Source organism: Vulpes lagopus, chromosome 1, assembly GCF_018345385.1.
Source record: "Vulpes lagopus strain Blue_001 chromosome 1, ASM1834538v1, whole genome shotgun sequence".
Taxonomy (NCBI): domain Eukaryota; kingdom Metazoa; phylum Chordata; class Mammalia; order Carnivora; family Canidae; genus Vulpes; species Vulpes lagopus.
Window position 1 is genome coordinate 38669434 of NC_054824.1, and position 27220 is coordinate 38696653.

Below are 27220 nucleotides of genomic sequence, written 5' to 3' on the forward strand. Positions count from 1 at the left end.
ATGGTATTCTGTATCCTTAGTCAACCAATAGGTCCAATCAAGGGTGGTCTTACCATAGCATGAAAGGTCAAAAGTTAGTATTTTACAGAAGCCCACTGGTTTATGCAACTTCAGTTGTAACATAATGATTGACTCATCAGAAAAAAATGTGGAATCTGAAGTGAAAGCAAGATAATCCAACAACTCCATCATACACAAAACATAACTACTCTCTATAAACAATGTAATATTACTAGTCCATCAAAAAGGATGAAATCTTACCATTTACATAGACATGGAACTGGAGGGTATTATGTTGAGCGAAATAAATCAATCAGAGAAAGACGCTTATTATGTGGTTTCACTCATATGTGCAATATAAGAAACAACACAGAGGATCATAGGGGAAGGGAGGGAAAACTGAATGGGAAGTCATCACAGAGGGAGACAAACCATGAGAAACTCTTAACTATAGAAAACAAGCTGAGGGTAGCTGGAGGGAGGTAAGGGGAATGGGGTAATTGGGTGATGAGCATTAAGGAAGGCACATGATGTGATGAGCACTGGGTGTTATATGCAACTGATGAATAACTAAACTCTACATCCAAAACTAATGATGTATTATATGTTGGCTAATTGAATTTATTTTGTTTTTCAGCACACAAAGTCTCTACTATATCTGTAGTAACATCTGACAATATAATAGCATAGTATTTTATGTACTAAATTATAAAGTTATAACATCTTCAAATACTAATCAGATGTAGAACATTGTCTTGGAGTACCTGGGCAGCTCAGTCATTTGGGGTCTCACTATTGGTTTCAGTTAAGGTCATGATCCTGTGGTTATAGGGTCAAGCCCCATGTTGGACTCCATGCTCAGCAGCGAATCTACTTAAGATTCTCTTTCCCACTCCCTCTGCCCCTCTCTATATATGTTCTCTTTCTCTCTTGCTCTCTTTTCTCTCAAATAAATGAACAAAATCTCTCTAAAAAAGAAGAATATTACCAAAAAAAATAAAGAATATTGCCTTAACTATATACTATATACAGCACATCTAGTGATAAAAGTTTGTTTACTTTTTTCTTTTTTTTAATTTAAAGTAGCCAACTTATAGTACATCATTAATTTCAGATGTAGTGTTAAAAAATTCACCAATTGCCTATTACACACACACACACACACACACACGCCATTTTCTTTATCCATTCATCTGTTGATGGACATCTCAACTCTCTCCACAGTGTAGCTATTGTGGACATTGCTGCTATGAACACAGGGGTACAGGTGCCCCTTCAGGTCACTACATTTCTATCTTTGGGGTAAATACCCAGTAGTGCAATTGTTGGGCCAACAGACACATGAAAAAATACTCCACATCACTTGCCATCAGTGAAATACAGATCAAAACTGCAATGAGATACCACCTTATACCAGTCAGAATGGCTAAAATTAACAAGTCAGGAAAAAAAGTTTGATGAAGTTGTGGAGAAAAGGGAACCCTCTTATATGCTCGTGGGAATGCAAGGTGGTGCAGCCACCCTGGAAAATGGTATGGAGGTTTCTCAAGAGGCTAATTGAGTTAGAAAGAGAGAAAAGAAAGAAAGAAAGAAAGAAAGAAAGAAAGAAAGAAAGAAAGAAAGAAAGAAAGAAAGAAAGAAAGAAAGAAAGAAAGAAAGAAAGAAAAGTACCACTCTATCTTTTTCTTTTTTACTATTTTCATTCCTTTCCATCCTGAAATATTATTATATGCTATGGATCTATCATTTACCTTCTTCTTCAAATACTCTGTAGGTGATTTCATTTAACTCTGAAAGCACCAACATTACCTTTGAATCAAGAACTCCTAAATCTCCAGATACAAATTCTCTTCTGAGTTCCTGACCCACAGTTATGATTCCCTATTTTATATCTCATTACTGAATTGAAAGCACTTTCAGCCACTAGTGCCACTGTATGATTGTTTCTGGCTATTGTCCATTCTAATTGGTTGGTATCAATATCATACAGTCATATTGTACTGGTGGCTAAATATTTTTCATATTATGTTTGATCATAGCACATCAAACTTAACCTGTCCCAAATTAAACTCCTCAATTATTCTTACTGCTTCTAATCTGCTATATGTCTTATACATCTTTCTCAGTTAATAGCACCACCATCAACTCTACTGTCTAAGCAGGAAACTTCAGAGTCATTTCTATTTTCTCCTTATTTAATATCCATATCCAGTGATCATGTCTAGTTGTTCTCTTTCCAGATTTTTATTTACACCCATGCTATGCTTTCCACTGCAAGCCACTGTCAGTTCTTTGATTCATACACTGCCATCATTCACTTAGCCTATTGCCTTAGCTGTTTGCCCTAATTCCACCATGCCCACTGTCTAAACCATTTCTCACATAGCATCTACAGTTATCTTTATAAAGTACATATTTTATCCTGTAATATCAAATTCCACAAAAATTTTTCCTAATTTCATCCAATAGAAACATGTAGGAACACATGTTAGGTAAGAAATAAGATAGAATAACAGTTCAGATTTTATTAAAATAAGATTCCTATTATGAGCCATTCTCTGTGTTAAATACTATGGACCCATGAAAAAAGAGTTGGTACCTCTCTACTAGGAAGATAAATATTAATAAATTAACTGTAGTAGTTAGGGTTAGTAGATAAAATATAAGATATCCAGTTAAAGTTGAATTTCTGATGAATAGTGAATAACTTTTTAGTATAAGTACACTTCAAATATTGCATGGGATACAATTAACACTAAAAAATATAGTTCACTCGAAATTCAAATTTTTATTTGCTAAATTTAGCACCCTAAGTGTAATAAATTATGATGTATGCACTAAAAAAAGGTATGCAAAATACAAAGCTACTACAAAAGAGAGAGATCAACTGTCTGGAAGTCCAAAAAAAAAATATCTTCAGAAAGGAGTGACACCAATTTAGGTGATTAAGAGTAGTTAATTGGGTGGATAATATGTGTGTGTGGTACATGTGCAGACATAGTAGCAACATGAGAGAAGTTCCAGGCAAAGAAGAAAACATTTTCAAAGGCAGGGAAAAGAACCAAGAGAGTGTTTGCAGTGCTATGCTGAAAAATGTGCTATTGTTTCTCCAAAACAAACAACAACAAAAAAAGTGGTTGATTTATATAGTTTGCCAATTTCCACGGTACAAATACTCTAACTAGGGCAGATTTCAAACAATAAATGTAATGTGAAGTTGGCAAAAGATGTGGTACTGCAATATTTCTATCATATAGTATTTTTAACATGCAGATACAATGGACATAACTCAAAAGCATAGTCACATGTAGCAAAATAATTAAGAAGTGGTGATTTTCATGCATTTATTACTTTTGTTTTAATGTAATGTTCCTAATTGTAAGTTTATATAATTTAATTTTTAATAGTAACATTGTTTAAACAACCAGTTTGAAAGTTTTTGAAAATCTAACAGTTAGTACAGGCCATCCCTGAGCACACCACTGTGTACTGGTGAAGTACAAGTCTATACTGGTGAAGCATAAAGTGTTTGCATGAAGGAAGATGTGGGTAGGAACATGAATGAATAGGGCAGGGGAATGTGGGCAATGGTAGGTGTTAGACATCCCTTTTATACAATTCCCATCAGTCTACATATGGATAGATGACAGAGATAGATTAATTATAATAATAAGAATACAAACTAAAGATTTACCACCTCAACTTACAAAATTCAACTTACACAGGGTCCTACTCATCCCTATGCAATGAAATAAAAGAAGCAATATGCATCAGAGGTCTAAGTAACAACTCCGTCATCTACTGGAAATTTAAAAAGTAGAAACTAGTATCTTCTTCCTGGGGGAGAAAATTATCTGAGGTTTAATGTAGCAAGAGGTTTGTACACCAAAACTGCCAAATAAAATTCCCAGTTAGTGTCACTGTAAATCCCACATATCTTTTCAGAAACATGTGCATTTGCTGCTTATGCACAAAGTAGAGACACATCCTTATTTCTTATGATGTTAATTTCAGTATTACAGATTTTTTTTTCTTTTTCTCTTCCTATTCTCTCAAATATCATCCTGTTAACATTACCTTTGATTCCTTCTGGACATGTCTGAAAACATTATCTCCCATTTTCCTTTCTGTGTCTCCCTCTATTTCATTCAATAATTATTTAGAGTTTCAGAACAGAGAGATGTTTCTCAAGCCCTTTGCCTTCTTCTCTTTCAGAGATAAACATATTGCAGAAATCTAATGTCAGATTATAAATACAGTCTCTTTGCTTCTAATATATTCTAATTATAGCTGTTAAAGTGATCAACAATAGCAATTTATCATCAATCAACCAATAAGTAAAAGATAACATCTTTATGCATTTTGGCATGTAACTAAAAACATGCAGAAACCTGTGAGAAAGAGAGACATAATAAAAATGAATAAAGATGAGGAAATGCCAGGAAATCCAGACACTGGATTTTAGGCTTAACTGGAGAGGCAACAGCAAACCAAAATACATTTTGAATCAAAAAGTAATACGATGGGGGCATCTGGGTGGCTCAGTCAAACATCTGCCTTTGGCTCAGGTCATGATCCCAGGGTCCTAGGATTGAGCCTCACATCAGGTTCCCTGCTCAACGGGGAGCCTGCTTCTCCCCATCCTCCCTGCTCATGTTCTCTCTTGCTATCTCTGTCTCTCTTTCTCAAATAAATAAAATCTTAAAAAAAAAACTACAAAAAGTAAGATGGTGAAAATGGGATTTAAGAAAGAATATATATTTTTTAATTTTTTTATTATTTATTTATGATAGTCATACAGAGAGAGAGAGAGAGAGAGGCAGAGACAAGGCAGAGACAAGGCAGAGGGAGAAGCAGGCTCCAGGCACCGGGAGCCCGACGTGGGACTTGATCCCGGGTCTCCAGGATCACGCCCTGGGCCAAAGGCAGGCGCCAAACCGCTGCGCCACCCAGGGATCCCCAAGAAAGAATATATTAAGAGTATACCCAGGATAGGTTGTATATAATTAGCAGCTTCATATCTGCACTTAAAATTTATATACAACTCACTGCCCTCAAATTTTTTTTATTGATAAATATAAAATTTGTGCAAGAAAAATAAATAGTTCTTTTGGCCCACATCTCAACATTCAAAAAAGAGTCTAGGAAAAAAACACAAAGATATGACAAGTGGTTATTTTTCTTGTATTTTTTGCAACATCACTATTCTGGTAATCACATCTAAAAACATATTTACTTTTAACTGAGAATTGATTGGACCAGCTTTAAAATTTACAATCTTATCAAAATAAAAACATCACAATTCCTATGCCAGGGTATAAAGAAAAACTACAAAGCTCTTTTATTCTGATCATTCAATACTGAGCCTTTCCCTGTATAACTTAACCCCAAAATTTAATATTTTAATGAAAGAGAGTGGGATAGCACTGGCACAGTGCAGCAGGTTTCATTTTGGTACCCAACTCCACTCAAAAACTGTTGACTATCTTCTATTAGAATTAGAAAAATAAAAAGAACTAAAATAGAGCTCATAAACTTGGCAGATTTAAGACACATACATAAATGAAGAGGTGGGAAGTGATATGTACTCTAGGGAAGACAGGTACCCCAAAGCTCAGAGGAGAAGAAATCCTGGCAGGGCGGTATGTTGGGTAAGTTTCAGAGAAAATTACATGTAATCAGTGCCTTGAAAGTAGATTGGGTAAAAAATTACACACTGAACCCAGGAGGGCCAAAAGTAGTGGAGAGCACTGTCAGTGAGTAAGGAGTAATATAATTTTGTCAAACACACAACTGGGAGAAGGTTTTGTGGGAGTGAAGACAGTCAGGCAATGGATAGTTAGGGCAGGGTCTGTAATTTATTCTGAGCTTTTGGGCCTCTGAGAGGGCAGCCATTCTGACGATGGCTCGGTCATCGTCATCTAAAGGATACTTTAGACTGGCCAAAGAACAAGAGACAGGAAGGCCAACTAGGTTTCCAACTCCAAGTCAAAGAGAAGGGGAATATAAAATAAGACGATGGCAGTGAGAGGGGAAAGAAGGAACAGATGTGAGAGGCGATTCAGGGCACCTGGGTGGCTCAGTCAGTTAAGCGGCTGCCTTTGGCTCAGGTGATAATCCAGGGTCCTGGGATGGAGCCCTACATCGGGCTCTCTGCTTACCGAAGAGCCTGCTTCTCCCTCTCTCTCTGATGCTCCCCCTGCTTGTGTAAGCACTCTCTCTCTCAAATAAATAAATAAAATATTTTTAAAAAGAGAGAGAGAGATGCAGGATTAGAGCTGACAGGACATAGTGACTGATTATATGTAGGGAGCACAAGGAAGGGAAGAGTTGAAAATGACTCAGGGGTTGCCCATCTGGAGAATAGGGGGAATGTGTACAGGAGAGAAGGTGAAGGATGCAGTACGTGACTGTGCCTGTGTGCCATGGAGTGTGATGTGGAAGGAAATACAGAGTCCAGTCATTTTACTCAGACCAAACAACATAATACCTAAGTGCCTTTATGTATAAAGTACCATGTTGGTCACTGGGAAGAGTCCAGTGGCACATGAGATCCCACTTTGTTGTAAGTAAAACATTAAATGTCCTCTAATTTTAATTGCAAAAAACCTAAATTTTATTTTCATATACACACACATACACGTAGAGAAATAAAACTCAAAGCCATACTTCTTCCAAGCCTGAGCTTTTCTCATAAATATGGTCCAAGACCATCTCATAAATATGGTCCAAGATCCCCTGAGCTATCATAGTAAATGACATTGCAAAAAACCAGCCCAAGTATTTTAACACTTTTTAGTGCTCCAAAGGATAACAGATGGTGGAAACAGCTCTCTGGAACTGCATGGAAAGGCAGAATGAGAAAAATCAAAGGGACAGATGAAAGAGGCTTTCCATTCTCTTTCCTGATTCTCTGTATCCTCTACTCTTTAATGTTTGTCTTTAATGTTTACCTTTAATGTTTATCTTCAATGTTTATCAACTCAGAGTACCATTTACAATAAAGGGAATAACAGAATTCATCTTGGAGTCGTTTGTCCATTGGCACTCATTATTCAAATCAAATCACAGTTGGAATCAAAAGAAAGCAATTTGTATCAAGTTCCAATGGTGTAACATAGTATTACATATTATAGTAGACCAAGAACTTGGAGGCAAGATACAAAAAAAAATATTTAAAGCTAATGATTTTTTTAATCAACTAAGGCAACCAAAGAAAACAATTTATTGAGAAATGACTAGTATACTTCTGAAGTATTATAGGAGCTCATCCTTAACTTATGTACCAACCCCTCTTTCTGCAAGCAAAACAAATAAGAACCTACTTATTTCATATGTAAGGAAACCCAAATGCAAAAAAGTTACTGAGAGCAATTTTGTACATTTTTCTAGGTCTGTCAAATTCTATATCTTCCATGACTTTGCTCCAACTTGGGGTGAATATCATGGAGAATGTGACTTACTCACTGATTACGTATCATGCCTACTACACTCTCACCTACAGTGAATTATTTGAATCAAGAAACCTATGGCATTCTTATCATCTTCTAACCCCTCCACAGCGTAGCCCAGGATTAAGAAGAGAGCTGACCATCACTGTATCCTCACTTGGATCTCTGAAAGGAATTATCAGACTACCTCTAAAGTCTGGAGTGCAGGCTCTGCAGTCAAATTGCCTGGCTTAAAATCCTGGCTTCACTATTAGCGGAAGTAACTACAGAAGCAAGTTATTTATATCTCTATGCCTCAGTTTCCTCATTTGTAAAATGAAGATAGTAATGGTAATTTATAGAATTTTGTAAAGATTAAATGCACATAAAATACCTAAAACAGAATAGTATTTAATTGTAGTTATTTTGCCACCACAGTTGACAGAGAACCAGCAAAGAGCTAAAAATAGACACACTTCCACCTTAACCTTATGCAAATTCAGGTTGATGAGCAGTTTTTAAAATCTAGATGTGTGTTTTTTCTCCTTTTTGATGCTCTGAAATGAAATAGTCCTCTTAATTGTGCCGTGGAGTCTCTTTTCCTATGGATCCCCCTAAAGAATCAGAAAAGAGGTGCCAATTATAGGGAATGTAATTCCCTAAAGCCGCATGCCTTTTCCTTACTTTTTCATTACCTTTCTTAAGGTAACTCTCAACTCTAATTCTGGACATTTTTTACAGTCTTTTGTCTTCCTTGTTCCTTTCTCTGCTACATTCACTTGTCACCAGAGCCTGCTGCTTTCTCCTTCCAAATGCCTCTCTCAACCATTTTTTCCATAACCCCACTATCACTATCTTTACTATTATTAACCATTTCTGGTCTATTTTAATCATTTATAATTGGTCTCTTTCTCTCCAGGAATGCCCTATTATCATCCATTATGCATACTTCTGAAAGATTCATCATCCCAAAGCATTCCTTTTAATCTGGGTAGCTCTGTGTTCAGATACTTTCTTGTCTTCCTTCAGAGTAAAACCAATTCCCTGAGCCTAAATTTCAAAGATATTTATCTACTGGTCCCAACCTTCCTTTATTGGTTTATAGTCTTTGACTCTTGCTAAATAAACTTTGGTCATTTACTTGCATTGTAATGTATCTTTTATAGCAGTGTAGCCATCAGCTTATCTATCCATCCATCTGTCCACTCCTCCATCCATCTCTCTTCTTCCACAATTAAATTACAAACTACTTGAGAAGAGACCTTATACCTAACATTATTTTGGGATACCTCCTTTCACCCTCCAATTTTGCACAGTATTTAAAACATAGCTATGTGCTCAATAAATACATTTTTAAAGAATTACTGAAAAATATCAGATACCATATAATCATTAACATAAATATGATAAAACATCAAGTATCACTGGCTCTAACAAGTTTTCCTGACCTCTAATTTTGAGTTAGATTTCTCTGTGCTTTCATGCCAAACTAAATTCTTTCATAGCTTTATCATTGTACTTTGTTGTAATCATCTACTTACTTGTCTGTCAGTTTAACCAGCTCTATCTTATTAATAGTTTTATAAGTCTCTGTGTCAAATGAATGAGTAAAAATGAACAAATTCATGTATAGATATATGCTACATATATGGGTCATTTGAAAATGATGGAAATCTTATTTAATATTACCCAGAGTTAAGTAAGACTTAAAAGGTCTGTTTCAGCATATCATGTTCTGAATTTATCTACCCAATGACCTCAATTATATATTACTGATGATGCTATCTAAAGTCATTAAAGACAGTCTAGACACACAACATTTAATATTTGTTATATGCATAATAGATGAGTGCATTCATTTATCTACTAAAATAAATTTTTTACTAAATAAACATTAATTTGCTGTATAGTCGCCCAAGATCCTGGGCATGATCTTTTCTTTTTATTTAATACCTTCCTTCTAATACCAATGCAGAAGTAGCCAGGGGGTACAGATTTTCCTTTCCTTCCTGTTTTTGCACAAGAACCATTTCTTGGCACTGGCAGACTGTTCTCATTCTGGACAAAAGACTCTGTAGAAGAACAGAAGAAATAGCAGTGATTCACAGGCTGGGCCCTGAGGCACAGCAACTTTCTAATAATAATATTGCCAATATTTATTTTCCTTTGCATTCTCTCAACATGAGTTTTGGAAGAGAGATCTAATTCAGAGATAGTCACATTAATTTTGATTTGTGGAATTATCACTCTCCCAACTAATCTTCATTTTCACTGAGTAACCCAGTGGTTCTAAACCATAGGAGTATGTCAGGATAATTTGGGGAAACTTTCCAAATACAAATTTCCTGGCTTCACTACTCATGCACAGTAGGGAGCATTTGATACATGATGGGCTAGTGTGAGGTATAGTGTATCTTTTCAAAACTGTTCCAATGCCTTTTTATACCACTACTCTCATTGAGAAACACTAATAGATAAGGTACAGCCTATGTTTTAACTGAATTAGGTAAAAAGTATTTTTTTTTCAAATTGTGCCAATAAGAGTACACTGTAAAAGCTTCATAAATATTTTAAATGGACAAAATAATGAATAATGTAGAGATTGTTCACTGCTACTGTAGTAGAATATGTAATATTTATACAGTACTTTACACACAACTCTCTTACATACTTTTACTCATTACATCTTCAAAACTTGCCAATGAGATAACTAGAAACATTTTTCTTCCTATTTTCCAGATGAGAAAACTGAGATTTAGGAAGGCAAACAAGCACCTGGGCCAATATTACCCAGCAAGTAAGAACCAGAACAAGGACTAAAAATATTTGGTTCAAACTCTGAATGCTATGATTTACCCACTACTTCCTAAAAAATTGCAAAATTCTTCTTAATCATAATGTAGATCATCTGGGTATTTTGAATCCATCCTATACTATGGATCTAGATAACTGGATTCTAGACCTAGATCTGCCCCTTTCCTGCTACGTGACAGTGAGGTAATTCACTACCAAAATTCATGTCTCGTCTTCCATATGAAGGCCAAGGGCACAAATCATTAAAGTTCAGTTGGTGCCCACATCATGTGACTTGGGTTACAGTTTACATTAAACAAATTCAATTAGAAGTCTGCTTAGGCTTCTACAACTTTAGTTTTTCAGGAAATTTTCTTAAAATAAATTCTTTGTGTCTATGGAAAAATTTCATATGGCCTAAGATTGACCCAAGAAAGCTGAAGGGATGGAGATCCATCCTTAGGGCTGCCCCTAGGTCTATGGTAAAGATGACCTATAGGCTTCCTAATAGAATCAACAAGATGATAAAGAATAAGATTCTACTCAGCTGCTCTGCACAAAGGGGAAAAACTGTTTTTAGCTAAAACACCCTCTAAGAACAGGAACAATGGACATAGTATATAAGAGGCAAGTCCTCTAATGTCAGGATCACCAAACTAGAAACTGTTCAGAGCCTCATTAACAGAGGACGTAGTTCAGTCAAAAAGGGGTAACTGGTGAAAGTAATTTATGATTAATTAAGGTCCATGAAACATAATTGTTACACATAAAACTACTATGAGTCTACTCTTACAGAACTAATTTTTTTTAATACACAAGGAGTTGAAGAAGGCATCTTCTTTCTGACACAGATAAAAACGGTATCATCTTAAAATAGTTACAACAGAAAGAAGGGCCTTATAAGACTCTGTGAACTGGCACAGAATGATTTTCATAAACTGGAAAATCATATAAAGAGAATGAAGACTATAAAAGCCACACGATTAAGAAAAATTTTGACACTTCCTAATTATAACCATGAATTGGAAATGTTAGCATTCCTTGTACTCTCTATTTCCAAGTTACTGGTTGTACTGACTTTATCCTAAAAGACAAAAACATATATATATATTTTTTAGTTGGAACTTTTATTTTTCTAATATTACCTGCTCACAATATGATCCCTACGGCAGGTGGTAATAGAAGTATTGACTATAATACTGAACAGCTCTTATGGTGTATATGAAAAAATAGTTAACAGCAAAAAAATAAAACTCATCACATTTTGATGTAAACATCTGGCTAAAAATAGTATAGAACAGGCTGCTTGTCTCTGAATAATATGTTCATTCATGATAAAATATATAGTTAAAAGATCTTTTGCATATGGAAATATATTCCCTTTCTTCTTGGCTGAATTTTACTACAAAATGAGATATCTTTCCAAAAAGGAGCAATATTTTTATCTAGTATATATTTTAGAATATTTATTTCCTGTAGTAAAGAACACCTACAAAATTATTAAATCTTCTATCCGAACAGAATATGAGAGTGCAAAAAAAATCACAAAAGAACAAACATTTAAAATGGCACAGTTTAATCATATTTCAATTTTTATTCAATTTTACTTTTCATCATTTTTTACTTTCAATATTTGACATTCTATGCAAATTTACCTAAAGTAATATAATTGAGATTTCTAAATTTTTCATTCACATGTACCTTTTAAGATATGTATGTGTACATAAGATGCTTAATATTTTATGAGAAAACATGTTACTATACATTATGCATTCAATGCATTCAACCTGTTACACATATCAGAGATTACACATATGACTTGCAGCCTCCTCCCTTCAGTATACACCAGAAGTTCTCTCCTCTTCCTTTTTAAAATCTTTTTTTTTTAAATGTTTTACTTATTTATTTTGAGAGAGAGTGTGTATACAAGAGTGGGGGTGGAGGGGAGGGCAGAGGGAGAGAGAGAACTTCAAGCAGACTCCATGAAGAGCACAGAGTCCAATGCAGGGCTTGATCTCATGACCTGAGATCATGCCCTGAGCCTAAATCAAGAGTTGGATGCCCAATGAACTGAGCCACTTAGGTGCCCCTCCTCTTTCACCACTTCCAAAACTTCATTAAATTACACTAAACGTCATCAAACATCACTAAATTCCACTTGCTCCATCTCTATTGCTACCAGCAGAGTCCAAGCTACAATTATATTTTGCCTAAACCACTACAACTGCCTCCTAAGGTTCTTTTATCTTCACCCAACCCACTTGCCACACTACATTGGATCATAATTCTCCCTTTTCTGAACTACTGCAAGGGCTTCTCAATAGTCTTACATAAAATCCTAAGATCTGAGAGGTTTCTAAGTTGGAACCCTTGCTTATCCTATCAGTCTCATCCATTGCCCTCCCCCTCACATTTCTCTGCTTTCTTTTAGTTTCCCAACCATGCTACACTGGTTTCCATTTAAGATCCACTCCACACACCATCCTGTCCAACTGGAATTCCTTTCTGCTGACTCTTCACAAGGCTGATTTCTCATCTTTCAAGCCTCTCTTTAAATGTCATCTCTCAGAGCCTTCCTTGAACATGTTTTCTAAATAGATTTCCCAGTGTAATTCTCTAACATGGCATTCAGTTTAGCCCTTTGTTAAAAATAAGAGTTTTGTCATCTATGATTGCTGTTTAGATCCTCTCCTACACATTCTAACTTCTACAAGGACAAAGATTCTGCTTTGTCCATCATCATATCCAGTGGCTGGTACTAGGCTCTGCACAAAGAACAGATATATAAATATTTATTGAAGGAAGAATTAATAGCCTGACTCTCTGGAAAGCAAGCAGTGAACAGCTTCTCCTATTACACAATCTCTACCAGTTGACGTTCACTTCCCCTCTCCTCAATGCTACCTTCTCATCCAAAGCTGATTTAACAGGTTCCCAGTGAAGGAGCAGACCATACCTGAGCAGAGATCAGAACTTAAGAGAATGTGGAAAAGACTGAGTATAAAATCTGCTAAACTTCAGGAGCAGAGAACACCACATGACTCAGGAAGTGCAGAGAGGCAAGATCAGGAAACCTAGGGAAAAGCAGGCTAGATTTTGGTATTCACAGAGTCTCCCCCAGGTTTTTGAGAGGAATCATTGTATTTATTATGGATTTGTATCTGAGGTGGTGATAGTCTGTCAGTGGGTTGCCCAATTTTCTGTATTATTCATGCAATTTTTGCCATCCATTACTACAGCAAGACAGAATTTTGGGCATTTAGTATAAACAACCTGAATCATGTCTGGAATGCAGGGCTTAAAGGTACAGTGACATAGTGACAAGGGCTCTGTCCAACTGTTAACAATTTCAGAAACACACTTTTGTTTAATCTGTTATCTAGTATAAAATACAATGTTGATGTTAGATGTGATTTTAAATGAAAAACCATGTAATCAAGTATAAAGACACATGTATACTTCTCACACATTATGGGAAAAGTATATATATTAATATATATTTTTCTCAGTTAAATTTTGATTCTCAAGGCTATTTTAAAATTAGGTTAAATATAAGCTACCACATTGACATGATTAAATTCATTCTGATCCCATATATATCGGTCCTCAGAAGCCCCTATGTTATAATTAATCTGAACAAAGACAGTTATTGCTGAAAAAAGCCATGCCCTTGATACCTGAAAAAGTATGCCTATTAAAAGAAAAATTTGGATACAGCCTGCCTGTCAATTCAAGGCTGACTCATCTGAAGCTGTGAATAAGGGGAAAAGAAGAGTATGTGTGACACACAAACCCATGTCAAAAGCTTCAGTGCAGATGGTACTTAATGATCCAGTCCAGGATATGAATTACCACTGCACAGAGAGATCATTTCTAGAAATGAAGTAGAAAGGATAAAGACAGAACGGCAAAGTAAAATTCTGAGACTAATAATTTGCATTTTTACCTGGAACTTAAAATCATTTTTTGTTAAATAAATGAAATTGATAATTACAGGACTTACAAACATACGACTAACATAATTTTTAGAAATAAAAATAAACACCATATTAAAGCCAGTTTCTATTTTTTTCCCAAAGGTAATCAGAGAAACTCAAATCAAAGAATCTCAAAATTATTAAAGACATTATATCTACAAGATCTTTTCTTTCTGATTGGCTCTAGCTATACTGAACCTAGACTCTGAGGTTACACTGTAAGTTTTAAATGATGAAATTGGTTATACATGTGAACACACAACAGAGTTAAATTTATTTTCTAGAACTAGAAATCACAAGTATCAAAAATTCAAAATAAGGAATGGTTCAAGAGTAATATAGAATTAACTTTTGAATATGAGCTTTCCTGAAGATGTGAGGACTTCATATGCAGTACACTTACCTAAACATACATATACATTTATACAGAACCATTATAAATGTTCAAATAAAATAGAGTTTAAGTAATCAAATAGCTTCCCACAAAGAAGCTGATGGCTTCATTGGTAAATTCTACCAAACATCTGAAAAAAAATTATAGTAATCTTTAACTAATTCTTCCTAAATAGAATAGTAGAGAATACTTCCAGATTCATTCTATGAGGCCAAAATTACCCTGATACCAAAATCAAAGAAATCACAGGGAAACCACAGACTAATGCCACTTATAAATATATATATATATATATATATATATATATATATATATATATGTGTGTGTGTGTGTGTGTGTGTGTATATCTCCTCAAAAATAATAGCAAATCAAATAAAGAAACATATAAAATGGATAACCAAGTGGGATTTATCCCAGGAATACAAGATTGGTTCAGCATATGAAAATCAATCAAAGCAGTACACCATGTTAATTAAATAATGGACAAAAAGGGCATTACCATCTCAATAGGTACAGAAAAAGCATCTGAGAAAATCCAACATACTTCCATGATATGAACACTCAACATGCTAGAAAGAAACATCTTAAACCTGAGGAAAAATAAAACAACTACTGGAACTCCACAACAAACATCGTATTTAATGGAGAAAGACTGAAAGCTTTCTTCCTAGATGAGGAGCAAGATAGAGATCTGCTGTTACCACTTTTTTTTTTTGTTACCACTTTTTGACAACTAGATTCCAACACGCAAAAGAATGAAATTGGGCCTCTACCTCACACCATATACAAAGAGTAACTCAAAATGGATTAAAGACCTAAATATAAGAACTAAACCTATAAAACTCCTGGAAGAAAATCCAGAGGTAAATCCTTGTGACCTTGGATTTCACAATAGTTTCTTAGATATGACATCAAAAGCACAAGTAACCAAAAGAAAAAAGCACAAGTAACCAAAAGAAAAAAACAACAAAAAAAAACTTCATCAAAATTAAAAACTTGTGCTTCAAGGTACTATCAAGAAAATGAAAAGATAATTCACTATATGGGAGCAAATATTTGCAAATCATTTCTCTGACAAGGATATAGTATCCATTACATATAAAGAATTCTTACAACTCAACAATAATAAAAAGTAACCAAATTAAAAATGGACAAAAGATTCTGGTCAACATTTCTCCAAAGAAGCCATATATAAATAACCAATGAGTACATGGAAAAGATGCTCAACATCATTATTCACTACAGAAATCAAATCAAAACCACAATGAAATAGCCATTCACGTGCTTCATACCCACAAGAATGGCTAACAAAAAATACTAACAATCCCAAGCGTTGGCAAGGATGTAGCAAAATTGGAATCCTTTTACATTGCTGGTAGGAATGTAAAATGGTGCAGCTGCTTTAAGATACAGTTTGACTGTTCCTAAAAAAATGTAAACATATAGTTGCTATAATGACCCAGCAATTGCATTCTTAGGTTTATACTCAAAAGAACTGAAGACATATATTCACTCAAAAAATGTATATAAATGTTAAAAGCAGCTTTTTACACAATAGCTTAAATACTAGAAACAATCCAAATGTCCACGTAACTCATGGATGATGGGTAAACAAAAAAGTGGTATATACGTACAAAAGAATATTATTTGGAAATAAAAGGGATGAAGTATTGATAGATGTGTAACATGGGTAAACCTTGAAATATTATGCTAAATGATAAAACCAGACATAAATAGTCCATATATTCCATGATTCGATTTATGTGAAATGTCCAGAAAAGGCAAATCCATAGAGAAAGAGTAAATTAGTGGTTGCTATGAACTGGGTTTGAGGAGACTAGGGGAATGAATGACTGCTAATGGGTAGTAGGTTTCTTTTTTGGGGTGATCATCATGTTCTGAAGTTATAAAGCAGTGATAGTTGCATAATTTTGTGAGAAACACTAAATTGTACTCCATGAAAGGTGAATTGTACATATGGCATGTGAATTACATGTTCATTTTAAAAAGCAGGCAATCAGCAACAAAAACAAAGAAAACCAAGAAAGACTGAATAACGATACATATACCTCTGGATTCAATTTTTTCCTGATAATGTCACCTTCCACAGTAATACAAACATTGTATAAATATATTTTTTCTTCAGTTATACATTCATTTTCTGGATTTTTACTTTCAAATTCCAACTTCACCCATTCTAGTATGACTAATCATCCCAATTTTTCCAGGACGGTGCAGGGAATTGGATTCCCAAGACATGTGACTTGCAATACTGAAACATGGATAGTTCCAGGAAAACTGGGACCAGTTTGTTTTTTCATGATCTTGCATAATTTACTTAATTCCTCTGCTCTTTGTTGCAATACAGATGATACCCTCTACACTGCCTTTTCCAGTTTTTCCTTCCAACTCTATATTTTCTCCCCATGCTATTTCATTTGTCCTAATGGCTTTTATTATAAAGCAACTACTTACAAATTAGCACATCTCATCTAACCCTCTCCTGAGTTTGAGATATGGAGAGCCAAATATCTTCTGGATGTTTCAAATGGAGATACCTTTGGCCATTAATACATAAATCTAATGCTAAATCTAAACTTGCTTTCATGCCTAAATTAACTCTCTTGATTTTATCACATTCACTAAATCTCTTGAGATAAAGTGAGTTATCTCCCCTCATTTTTGCTTTATTACTATATCTAATGAATCACTATACTCTAATTATACCACCTGGGAAATTTTCTCAAATCTACCCTATCTCTTACCTCTCCTACTCATCCCTGTTAAGAACTAAGACTGATACTGCTGAATAGACAAGAATCTCTCAGACTTTTTAAATCCAAAATCACTCTGAAAAACTCAAAAACCCATAATGGTATGTCAAATTTCAAAACAGAGTATTAAAAAAAAAAAAACAGAGTATTAAAAATAAAACCTAAGACAAGGCACAATTAATTATATACTTTCTCCAAATTAGACAAACGTCCTGTTCTTCAAAGATTCTGATGCAGCACTTCCTACCTCCTGTCTTTCTCTCTCTTTCACATACATGCTCACACTCACCCCCACACACATGAACTTCTACCCACCCATATGACCACACAGCACACAAATACACATACACATGTTCTCAGGCTCCAACAATGAGAACATGTTTTAAATTGCCCCAGCACAACCTGATGTTTTGGGACTCAGGACAATTGTTCTCTCCCGGAAGACTGTATTCCAAAACTGCCTACCTATCGAACTATTCTCCTTTCAAAACTTGTATTACCTATTGCAGGCTTGGTATATCCTTCCTTGACCCACATCAACCCCAAACAGAATAAATAATTTTTTAACATATTGCACTTTATTACTTTAAGTGATGACAACTTATGCAGCATGTCTAAAATACGACTAAGTGACATTTTAATAATAACTGAAAAAGAATCCTTGGATAGTTTATATACACAATTATCAATTGTGTATATATATATCCAATTATATTGGATATCCTTGGATAGTTTATATACACAATTATCAAAAATATAAAGTTTATTGACATGTGTATTCATCAATCTAGACTTGCAAGTAGAATGTACCAAGTAACATAAGTATAGTTGCCCTACTTCCTGTCTACCTACCACTCTCTCTCTCTTTTCCACACCCACACAGTCAAGCCTTTTTAAAAGTCATATACAATCACTATTTCCTTTTCCTGACTTGTCATTTTCTCCTCACAACTATCAAAATAGAATATTTCCACCCACTTATATATTTAAACTGCTATGACAAATGCCACCAATGACTTCCAAATGGCCAGATCCTAAGGACATTTTTTATCTCTGAAGTTATTCATTGATTCTCTGCTGCATTTGATACTATTGGAGATACCTCTTGAGCCCCTCCATTACCTTGGCTTTTGGTTCTTCTATGTTTTAAATTATTATTTCTCAGCTGAGTCAGGGGATCCTTTTCTTTTGCCTATTCATTATGCATTGATTTTTACCTAGGACTCTATTACCTTTTTCTAACTATATATCTTTTAGTGATGTCATCTCCTGTCCCAGTTAACTGAGTGTTTCAGTTTCATATACCCAACTATTTCTTGGACCTGTACCCTAGGATAATGCACAGGTACCACAAAATCATTATATCAAAATGCAAACTCCTCACTGCTTACCTACCTAGACCTAGTTTGGTTCTTTAATTCCACTTTTTCTGTCAGGTCCTTAATTATCAAACAATGATATGATAGTCTCCCTAAACTCTTTCCTTACAAATCATATTCAATTGACAATCAAGCACTGCCAATGTGACTCCTTACTCAGCTCCTGAAATGTTTCCTTCCTACCCTCTGCTACTCCTATAAGACATTATCGTCTTTCTTTTGACTATTACAATAGTCTATTAATTGATTTGCTTGTCCCTAGTTTTGCCCACATCACATTCTTCGTCCATTTTCCCCACTTCTGTCAAAGTAAGTAATACATATTTTATATACCTACACACACATATATATAATGCAAATCTATGCTACCCTCCTAATTAAAAGCCATTAGGACATCCTTATAACTAAATATAGTGTTTATTAAATTTTATATTTTTACCTAGTTGTCATACACAGAAACTTAAATTCATCCCACAATATTAAGCTGGGATACATTCTTTCTTGGATTTTCTAATCTCTTACATTCCATTCAAAATTTAAAAAGCAAAAAAGTAGCCTTTATTGATATTCAGACCAACTCATGGTTTATAACTCACAAATCTAAAATTCTGAGCAGCCAGCAATTTATTATTGCCTTTCTCTTATCAACCTAGAAAGACACATATATGGATAAGGAGAGCTCAAATTACAAACACAATATATAGAGAATCAGCAGGATAAGGAAAAAATTGCAAACTTTAAATACTTGAATTCACCTAAAGAGAGGTTCACTATTTTAATGCAAAAAGTTTAGGTGAGCAAAGAGGTGGTCAGAATAGAGGCTCCAAAAGAACTATAGTTGCTTCCTCTAGGCCACTATACTCAGAGGGGCTACCAGGAAAGCTCCACTAGGTACAAGGTAAATTACAACATATTTCTACAACTCTTACATCTTATGGAATGTAAAAAATATAATAAAGAAAGGTGATCTAAAGTCTTGTTGGGAAGGATGACAATGGCTGTTCCATATCTAATAACTCCAATTTAAAATGGACATTAGATCAAGTGAGACCAATTAAAATGGAACCTCAATATGTGGAATACAACATTTTAAAATCAATATTAATTCCCTAAAGAACTTTCCCAGAAATAGATTGAATCCTAATATAATCCTAATACAAAACAAAATGTCTTGTAATGCCTAGAACATAAGAAGTAGAGATGATAAGTTTTCCATGAACTATGAAGGAAAGTTCAATTATCAGAAAAATGGCTTTAGAGCAAGAACATTTATAGAAAAAAAAATATGGCAACACCATTTAGAATACTTCTTCCAACTTTGTACTTTTGTCAATGTAATTAGAAGTCATTTTTTACTATGTGTAAATAAAAATTATTTTTATTCCTTGAAAAATACTGATAAAATGTAGAAGATGATATTCAAGTATACTTAAAGTCTGAGATAAAATCTATAACTGATGTATTGAGCCTCTTGAAATGTATTTACCAAAATTTTGTTTCCTAAAACATAATTTTAAATGATTTGTGACTGACTGCAATATACAAAATATAAGGATTTAATGCCTTATTTAATTTTGGTCTTTGCCAATGCTAATAAAAACTTGTCATAGTAGAAGAATTATAAAAATTTACTTTTCTTCTCACATTTTACAATTTTATCACTTTATTTTGGTATACTTCAAAGAATTCTCAACTAAAAAAATCTATAGAAAATCACTCTTAAGACACATTTCTTCAGAGGTGTTTGATAAAAACCTTGGAAGGAGACATTTCCCAGTAGTAACTACTTGGCTGTAATGATTATGCCGAGTATTGCTGCTACTGAGACATTTTAAGGGAATGTTTAATTTTTCTTATTAAGACCATAGTTCTTGTCAGAAGATTGAATATATCCTGTACTCTGCAGAATTTTAAAACTATTGACATTTTATCTCATCAAAATCCATATTCACAACTTGGAATTTACTTATTTGGTTTCTTTTCTACTTCTTGCTTCCCCGTTATGTTAGTGTTTAACTCTTCACTAGTATCTACACTTGAGGTTGCAATAATAAAAATGAAACTAGATGGGCAATTCACTCTTTTCGATTGTCCGTACCTTTAAATGATATGGTGAGGGTGGGTAATGGACTACCTCTGCACTTCTCTTACTTACACACCCCCCTCTCTTTACCTTGCCTTACCCTAAAGTCTTAGGCTGCAGCCCACGTACATTCCAAATCCATAAGGCACAGAATTTCTGCCTCCCTAGAGCCCTAAAAATGTGTCCCTTTCCTCTAATTAGTTTTATGCTTCCAATATGGCATTAGAAACTTCATTTAACAAAGATACTTAATACAGAGCTCATGTTTCCAGATAATTTTATCTGATTAAATAGTAGCCTTTTTATTACACATACATGAGCAATCAGAGTATCTACTCCGACATGCAACGTGAATTAATATATCTGTAACCAGTGATCTGTGTAAGAGACGACATTTTCAGTCAATAAAACTAATGCCATACTCACGGTGAAGGTTGGTGGGGCTGGTTTTCAGCATTTCTTGGTGTTTTGCAGGCAGCAGGCTTCGCCATGTCCCTGACAACACACCTGGGCGCATGATAGACAGCACAACGCACTATTAATTATAAAAAGGGTAGAACATATCTAGAAATTAAACATGGTACTGAAAACACAGTCTAATGGAAAATCTTTGTAAGCCCCTTTCATCTTAACCTGGAGGCCCTGGAAAAGCCCTTAGAGTTGGATATTTTTGACTTAGACTTCCAAGAGCTCAATTATACCCAAATAAAATCTGTTCTAGCTTCTTAATTTGATTTTCCTTTTAGCACCAATAAAATGATTGTCAGCAGTTTTCCCCATAGAAGAAATGCTACTGAAAGCTTTGGCTTCATCATGTGATAACATCTGAAAGCTTAAAAATATGAACAACTGTTGCACTGATATGTTAAAAGATGGGCAGGATTTTCTGTGGCTTTGGCTATTTTACTAAAAGATACGGACTTATTTCATGCCATTCATTACCACACATGTTTTTTGCTTTATGCAAAAAGAGATATAACAGGCCTGAAGACATTCTCCATGTTCAAAACCCCTTCAAGTTAAGAAAAGAGAAAGAATTAGAAGGAAATGTTCATATATAAGGTATTTGTGTGTGTGTTTGTATGTGTGTATATGTAAAATAAATAGAGAAAATACCTCCACAAGGTGAAAAAAATAGCAAAAGGATTTTGTGTCTTAAATCCCCCATTATAGGCTAACTAAATGCAGAGGATAGACAGTATAACAGAGCTCCAAAGGGCAGCAGAGGATACTCTTACCCTTGTGTTCACAGGGCATGCCGAGCATTGAAGAGATTCATTGGCAGAAATTAAAAAACACCCCCACCTAAGGCTGTACTTGGATGGCTCAGATATGCCTTCATTTCAAGAGCTTTAAAAAATATTGCTTTGAATAGGGAAACCCTTGGTTACAAAGCTGAGACCCCACATCTTAGACTTTGTAACATGGAAAAGCCCCTTAGGACCCAGCATTCTCAAACATGAATCTGGTTCTTACAACTTCCATGGAGGCTTCTGGGATGTTCGACTAGACTACTAATATTTAAAACCAGTCATGTTATTCCAGAAGTGGATCACTGGTGAGGCAGTGGCAGATATATTGTTTTCCCAGAGCTAAAAGCTGCATGGCAAAATTCTCCACTTCTGAAAGAAATGATACAAGGACACATGGACACAACGCACAGAAACGTGCACACACACATACTGCTCATTCCAAACAAGGTCAGCTAAGACTTAGAAATCAATATGTAATGTAACGAGAAAAGAAAATGGTATCATTTCAAAGACTTGATATACTTGGAGGATCAAAGTACAGAAATGTAGCATTTGTCAAGAACTAATGTTAAACTCTTAATGGACTGGTCAAGAGATGGAAGTCAAAGACATCCACAGGAACACAAGGCCTTCTGTTCTTGTTTCATTTCATGGAAGGAGAAAGCCACTCAGGCATCAAGGGTTAAGTCAGTAACTAAGAAGGCACTCATTAGAGCAAAATAATGTTCTGGGATTTCTGAGCTCTGAAATGTTGGTCTAACTTATCCAAAGTACAAGGAAGTTATATTTCATAGCACTGGAAAATCTTTAACAATTCCCACTCAACTAAAAATAGTACATTTAGCATATTAAATCTACATGCACTGGTTCGTTAAAATATTGGAAATATCACCAACTTTGGAAAACATTTTGAAGAATTATATCTATGGGAAACCATATGCAACCTTCTGTCTTAGTTTATTTCTTTTTTTCCCCTAAAGTTTCAGGAACTTATACATAGCTTTAAAATAAATCAGCCATTTTAATTACAGTTTTACTTAGATAAGCTTTTAAGTAACTCTTTTCTAATAAATGTGGATTATCAGCCAGCACTAAAGGTAGACTTCTAAGCAAACTGTTTCCCTAAGTGAAAGACTACGTCTATGTAAGAAAACTCTCATCTAATCTCAAGTGCCCAGTGCTTTTGGTGTAAAAGTATAACAGCTGACACACTGCTTCTGTCTGCACAACTATAGAATCTTTCAAATAAAAACTTTATTTGAATTTCTGAACTTTATGTACTAGATAATGAAAACAGATACATCAATATTCAAAAAATGTAGTATTTACAATGAACTTAAGTATAATTTTTGGCATCTGGATGGCTCAGTCAGTTAAGTGTCTGACTTTGGCTCAGATGGTGATTCCAGGGTCCTCAGACTGAACCTCACATCAGGCTCCCTGCACAGCAGGGAGCCTGCTTCTCCCTTTCCCCCTGCCCCTCTGCTCCTGCTCTCTCTCTCACACTCGCACTTGCTCTTTCTCAAATTAACAAATAAAACCTTTAAAAAATAAATATAATTTGAGATATACTTAATATACTTTAATTTTTAAAAAGCAGGTAACATTTTTCATACTAACATATATTCTGATTACAAGACTACAGTGATACATACAGCTGGCTACTGAATCTGTGTTTTCAGCGTAAAAACTATTTGTTTTGGATTCAACCAATTTGATGGGACTCTAAACTATGGTATATATATATATTCCTACATTTTCTAATTTGACTTCTTTTTAGCTGAAATTTCCTCTAGATATAAGAAAGAAAAGATTTTTAAAAACCCCTACGCTCATATAGTTACATAAGATATAAAATATATATATATAATACACTCAAGATTTGTGTTAGCTTGTGTTGATTAACATTTCTTTAAAATTATAATTGGATTGTGTTGTGTCTGGCATATTACATTTGGAGGGATAAGCTGTAATAGTTTTGACAGTTCTGATAAGCAGAAATTGTTCAGCACCAGTGCCTTCTATTATCTCCCATGCATTAAACTTGAATCACATAGACCCCTCATACTTAAGAAATACAGTATTTCAATATGTTGTAGCTATTGTAGCCATTAAGTGTCTTCCTCTACATATGATTCATTCCTTCAGCCAGACATAAGGAGGCCACAAACACTGCCAAAGTGCTGACTTCCCAGAATTACTATGGATCAAGAGACTAGCAGTTCAAGGGGTTTGACCTCTTATTCTTTGCAACATCTTAATTCCTCAAGGATTTATCAGATGTGGACTCTTAACAGTCTTCAAACTGCAAGTGAGCATCCTCTCATTACTCAAGCATTACTGCAGATTTATGCAAATGAGACATTCTGCAACCACCACAGGGGAACGTTCCTCCTGACTCCACCCTCAGCACTGCTGGGTTTTATGAATGACTGCAATCAATGCGATGAATGGCTGCCAACTGCCCACTCAACCACTTCTACTCTTCCGTGCACAGACACACAGGAGAAACTCAAACTGCCACAAGCCTGTCAATGAGGTTATGGTTAGACTTTCATCTTTCCAAGCAGGAACTAAATGTGTTTCCAGATACTTAGAGTATGTAAGTTAAAAATCCTAAATGCCTTCAAAAAACACAATTCACATAATTACTTTCTCTCTTTTGAGCTTCTATTTTGGTTCCTATAATAACTACCCACTCCCCTTGACCCACCTGCAAAACACAAAACAAAACACTATTTTATGAAACTTTATCTCAATTTGAACTTTATCTAAATTGTTTTATCTTTCATGACTAATGTCAGGAAACTATATACTGTGCACTAAGCTGTCAAATAGACATGACATGTTTACATTTCTGTTCTCTGTCTCTTGGTTTTTGAATTTTACTCCTATCATCAATGGAGATAAGTACATTCAAATAGTGTCTGGAGAAAAAGCGTATTTGTGCTTATTCCCCGAGTGTTATTGTACTAGTCTGCATTTGTCATAGGAAATTTTAGAGACAGTTAAAATAACCTAAGATTGAGAAAATGAAAAAAATTTTAAAATACACAATTTTCTAATTTGCAGATCACTAATTAAAAATATTTAGAATGGCACTTGGGTGGCTCAGTTGGTTGAGCATTTGACTCTTGATTTTGGCTCAGGTCATGATCTCATGGTGGTGAACTGAGCCCCACATAGGCTCTTTGCTCAGTTGAAGTCTGCTTAGAAATCTCTCCTTCAAAAAAAAAAAAAAGAAAAAAAAAAGAAATCTCTCCTTCTCCTTCTGCCCCACCTCTCACATGCTCTCTCTCTCTCACTCTCAAAAAAAAAAAAAAAAAAAAAGAGAGAGAGAGAGAGTTAGATAGATAGAAAGAAACAAGGATTCCCCAGCAGCCATCTTCCATCTTGGCTGATTGCAAATACATTTCTCTAGCTGTTCAGGCCAAAAACTTTAGACTTTTCTCCTTTTTTCTTACACTTGCATCCAATTCATAAAATGGTTCTACTTTCAAAATTTATCTAGAGTCTAATCCTTTTTTTACTTCCTCGATTATTACCATCTTGTCTTGAGACATTATCACTATTTACTTGGATTTCCACAAGACTTTTAACTGGTTGCCCAGCATTTACCCTTGCCTTCCCTCCTCTAGTCTATTCTCAACTCAACAGCCAGACTCTTCTAAAAGATAAATCAGATCATGATTGCTGTGCTCAAAATTCTGCATAGTTCTCCAGTTTACTTATTTCACTCACAAATAAATTGCCAGAGTCTTCAAAATATAATCTGGCCTCCCATAACTCTAGAGTTCATCTCCTACTATTCTTTGTTCCCTACTCCTTCCTTCTTTGCTAATTCTGCTCCAGTCACCCTGGCTTCCTTTCTGGTTTTCCTCAAATAAACCAGCCCTAATTTTACTTGGGGTTCTTTTCATCAACCAACCTTTCCTTCTGTCTGGAATGTTCTTTCCTGATATTAGTTATGACTAACTCCTTTACTTCTTTTAAGGCTTTGCTTAGATGCCAATTTCTGAAAACTCCCATTCTGATTATTTTACTTACCACTATAATCTGCTTTCCCATAGCCACCATATTCCTATATGTTCAATGCCCTTTTAATTTGCTCTACTACTTACTAAAGTTTCCTGCCTCCCACTGCTGAAGTATGAACTGCTCAACAGGAAGGATCTCAGTCTCTTTGGTTCACTAACACATATTCAAGAACCTAGAATAATGTCTGACATACTAGTCACTTAATACATATTTGTTAAACGAATGGATAAGATAAAAAGGACAAAAGCTGTGGATTTCAAGCTTGAGTAATTTTAACACTCTAAAACATAGTGATTCAGAATAGATTCTAGGTAAACACTTTTTGCAAGATTACAGCATATTTCTATAAAATATTTACAAAATATAAACTGATTTATGGCCAACAAGTTTTGTGACTTGAATAATTTCACTAAATGCATTTTTATATGGTTTGACGAAGTTTCATTTTCTTTCTGAACAATAAAAAGGTATTTCTCAGCATATGACGTATTTAGTGGAGAAGACTAATGTCAAGTCATTGGTTGAACCAGCAAGATACCATTTAAGATGTCATGTGCTGATATTTTATCAAATAAAACTCTAATATAATTGTATATGAGGTAATTCAATAATTGTAAAGAGAAAATCCCTTTTTCTCCTGATATTTCTAAACATATAGGAAAATAAGAAGTACTTTTGTTCATTTAATACTTATTATGTACCAAATATACATAGCATATCTTCTTCAATCTTCAAGATATCTACTCTGAAAGAAGATATGATTGTCCCATTTGACAGATGAAGAATACACATCTAAGAGATCATTTTTTAATATAATGGCAAATATTGATATTTTAAGAAGGCAAGATTTGTATCAAGGTCTATTTGGAATCAAAGTTGATGTCCTTTCTATCACTGCAAGCAGACTCCTGACATTAACACACTGGGTCAGGTTGGTTAAATTAGAAATGTAAAATGACCTTAAGACCAATGGCAACACTATGGAATGTGATATGCAAGACAAGCCATCTGGCCTATAATAAAAGCCTATATAAGAAAAAGAATCAAGGAAGCTAAAAAGATTATTTTTAAAAAATATTTTCAGGACAAACATCATACA

The 27220-nt window shown here is 34.7% G+C and overlaps 1 protein-coding gene across 26 annotated transcripts in view; it reads right to left on the bottom strand.

The window, feature by feature from the left end:
• RIMS1 (regulating synaptic membrane exocytosis 1) overlaps positions 1-27220 on the bottom strand; it is a 477727-nt gene that overhangs the window by 373114 nt on the left and 77393 nt on the right. For all 26 annotated transcript variants that reach the window (XM_041766486.1, XM_041766386.1, XM_041766468.1 and 23 more), the window contains exon 2: positions 21257-21337. In XM_041766486.1, the coding sequence (XP_041622420.1) occupies positions 21257-21337 (81 nt within the window). The remainder of the gene's footprint in view (positions 1-21256; positions 21338-27220) is intronic.